This window comes from Halyomorpha halys, unplaced genomic scaffold (genome assembly GCF_000696795.3).
Source record: "Halyomorpha halys isolate HHAL.00 unplaced genomic scaffold, Hhal_1.1 Scaffold448.1, whole genome shotgun sequence".
Lineage (NCBI taxonomy): Eukaryota > Metazoa > Arthropoda > Insecta > Hemiptera > Pentatomidae > Halyomorpha > Halyomorpha halys.
In genome coordinates this window covers 1,111,903-1,114,965 of record NW_027107821.1, presented here as the reverse complement: position 1 = coordinate 1,114,965, position 3,063 = coordinate 1,111,903, and the positions used below count along the sequence as shown (strand labels likewise).

The window sequence follows — 3,063 nt, the reverse complement described above, 5'->3', positions numbered from 1 at the left end:
TGTAAGTATGTATAATGTTATAACGTATTATTACAATTGAAAGGAAAAAATTAAATTCACTGTTGTTAATTATTCACTGTTCGAAATAAATATCAAGGGTACAAATGTTATGGACTTACTGATAACAGTTCCTATTTAATCACAATGTGGTGGTAAATGGTGGTAGTAATCGCTTTTCTGATTGTGATCATTGCGTATTTCACAAATTGTTTGGTTTTGGGGCATCGACAACAGTGATGGTAACCTCCTCCTTATCTTTCTTCCACTTATCTTATCATTAGCTGCCAAAAAACATAACTTATTTACTTTTAATGTTTGTAAACATTACTAAAGGTTATTTTACCAATGGGAATAAACTTTTAGATGGTAGATTTCATTATTGAGACAATACAAATGTTATTAATATTTATTACATCAATATTTTTGATAATGTTCTTTACAACATTACAACTGAGGTTGGTAATATTTTAATAATTTCTAATGGGTCTTATAAATTTAATTGGACCTTTCACTGGGTTTGAGAGAAAAAATTGTTGCTTTGGTATGAATGCTGATCATGTAACCTTGGTTCAAGAAACATTTCTTTATCTACTATTGAGCATGGGCATTTTTCATTAGTGACTATTCACCATTTTGTTTACTCCTTGATAATGAAAAAGTACTCGTTGGTCTAATTCTGAAACTCTTATGATATTCTTTCTTATATATTTTATCTTATTTTAAATTATATCATCTTGGTTTTCTGGTTACAGTATTGAACTAATAGTATACTTTTTACAAGTAATTTATACTTATCAATTTCCTCATGTTTTTCTTTTCCTCTAATTATATTTTCTTTGTTTTTGTTATTGCTGGATACTAAATCTCTAGAAATATTAACTGTCATGGCTTAATTCATGTTTTAATTTCTTTTGCTAAACTTAATTAAGGTTAGTTTTGTAACAAATTAAAAAACAAAAAAAAATGTTTCTCCAGTTATTATCATGTTCTTATTGCTGTCAAAATCAAATTTTTATGGAATTTGTGTAAACTAATAGTTTCATCATTTTAATGAGTTTTCTTAAAACATATTTTCTCTAAATCACATTAGCTATAAGTAAAGATTGTTGTAATTTTGTAGAAACGTTGAAATTGTATTTAATGTTGGCTTCATCTAGCAGTTCTTCAGTTATAGGTTCAACTAACATTCCAGTCTAAAACTTCTCCTTATTTACTTCATAAATGTTTCATTTGATAGGTGAAATCAGGAATAATTGTAGAGAGACCAATGATCTCATTCATTCAACAATAAATATATCTACAGTTTTTCTATATTTATTAGTTTAGAATACTCACATAAATGTATGTGTGTGTTTATATATATATATATATACATATATATGTGTATATATATAAATATATATTTTTTTTTATGAAAAGAGATAAACATATATGTGATGCCAACGCAAAGTAATCTAGTTTTGTGATGATTAATATTTTAAAATTTATTTTCTGGGTTTACTTGATAAATTAATCAATTAATAAATTGATCTGCAGGTCTATCGAAATACCACATATTTTATCAAATGAGGTGTAGAATTCCAAAACCAACTAAGTTCATTTTTAATATTTATTTCTGTATCAGTTTTTGTACAGTATCGGCATGAGATGAAAAAATCTGGTGCAGTATGCGTTTCGCATAGCTTTCACTTACTGTACTGTTTTGAGTTTAAATTAATCCTCATTCGTTTCAGAACAGCTATTTTTAAATTGTAAAATATGGCAATACTTTTCTGTACTTTTCCAAAGGAACCTTTCAATTGACTAATTGACTAGTTCCAGTTTTAACATTTTTCTTTTTCAAAGGTGTTGCAGAAATATTAAAATATGAGAGTGAACTAAAATTTACAATTTCCTTTGGACTATTTATTCAATACTATATTGTTATTTAATCAATATTGAAAATACTAAGAATGGCTTTATGGAGTTAGTCGACCTGAAAGAATTATTTTATCTCTTATCTCCTTAAGTTGATTATCAAATCCTTTCATGGTTATTTATCCATTTTTCATTAGGAATGAAAGTGTGAAATAGTTGATTATTTAAAAATAATAGCATTGAAGGTACTTTAAATGAAGATTTTTTTAATAATCTGCATTTAAGCCCTATCAGACTATTTTAATGAGAATATAAACTGTTTGATAATAAAAACTATTCAATCATACATCTACTTACCGAGTTTAATATTAATTGTTAGTCGTTTTCAAGAAAATTGGGAAAATATGGCAATCAATTCCACAAACTACCACTACCGGTCAGTCGATTTTATTGAAAAAGTTGCTGTACTTCCCCTTGCTGTATATTTTATATATGTATGTAAGTGAAAGTAATAATTTCTTTCCAAATCTAAGAAGTCTCTTTCCCCTTAATATAATCTATTGCAAAAACTAAAAGTAAAGAAATTAAGTAAAAATTGGAAAATGAACTTGGCTAGTTTAGTAATTCTACGCCTCATATATTAGTAATTGGTTTTAAATCAGCGGTAGCAGATTATATTACTAGTTTATCTGGCCAGCTGTGCCCATCTATAGTTTTTAGCATGTAACAATATGCATAAAATTTTAATCTACTTGACTTTTTTGAAAGTAATAACATGATTTTTTATAAATGTGAATTTAGTTTTGAAGTACAGGAAATTTTTTTTTTTTTTTCCTTTAAAGTATGAATAAAATATCACTCATGATTGGCAATTGCAGAATCTCGTGGAGAACAACCACCCTCATCTAACTTCTCTTCTTACAACGACAGTCGTGACTATCCTAGCAGAGGAGGTAGCGGTGGTGGATTTCGCAGCGGCGGTGGTGGTGGTGGTGGTAGTAGTGGCAGTGCAGGTGGAGGTGGAGGTGGAGGTGGAGGCAGGAGTGATAGCTATAGAGGAGGAAGTAGGAGAAATGGCGATTATGACTCACAGAATGGAGACCGATCTTGGGGCGACAGGGGAGGCTCTTCATTTCGAAGCAGCAGGTAATCTATAAGTATATTTTATTTATTTATTATAGTATATTGCAACTTGAAGTCAAGAAT

The 3,063-nt window shown here is 28.7% G+C and overlaps 1 protein-coding gene across 3 annotated transcripts in view; it reads left to right on the top strand.

Annotated features, from left to right (window-relative positions):
* Nucleotides 1-3,063, top strand: part of bel (ATP-dependent RNA helicase bel) — a 20,989-nt gene that overhangs the window by 2,309 nt on the left and 15,617 nt on the right. For all 3 annotated transcript variants that reach the window (XR_001343488.3, XM_014423949.3, XM_014423950.2), the window contains exon 3: nucleotides 2,736-3,003. Coding sequence is in view for 2 of the 3 variants with exons in the window: in XM_014423949.3 (XP_014279435.1) it covers nucleotides 2,736-3,003 (268 nt within the window). In the remaining variant the exon portion in view is untranslated. The remainder of the gene's footprint in view (nucleotides 1-2,735; nucleotides 3,004-3,063) is intronic.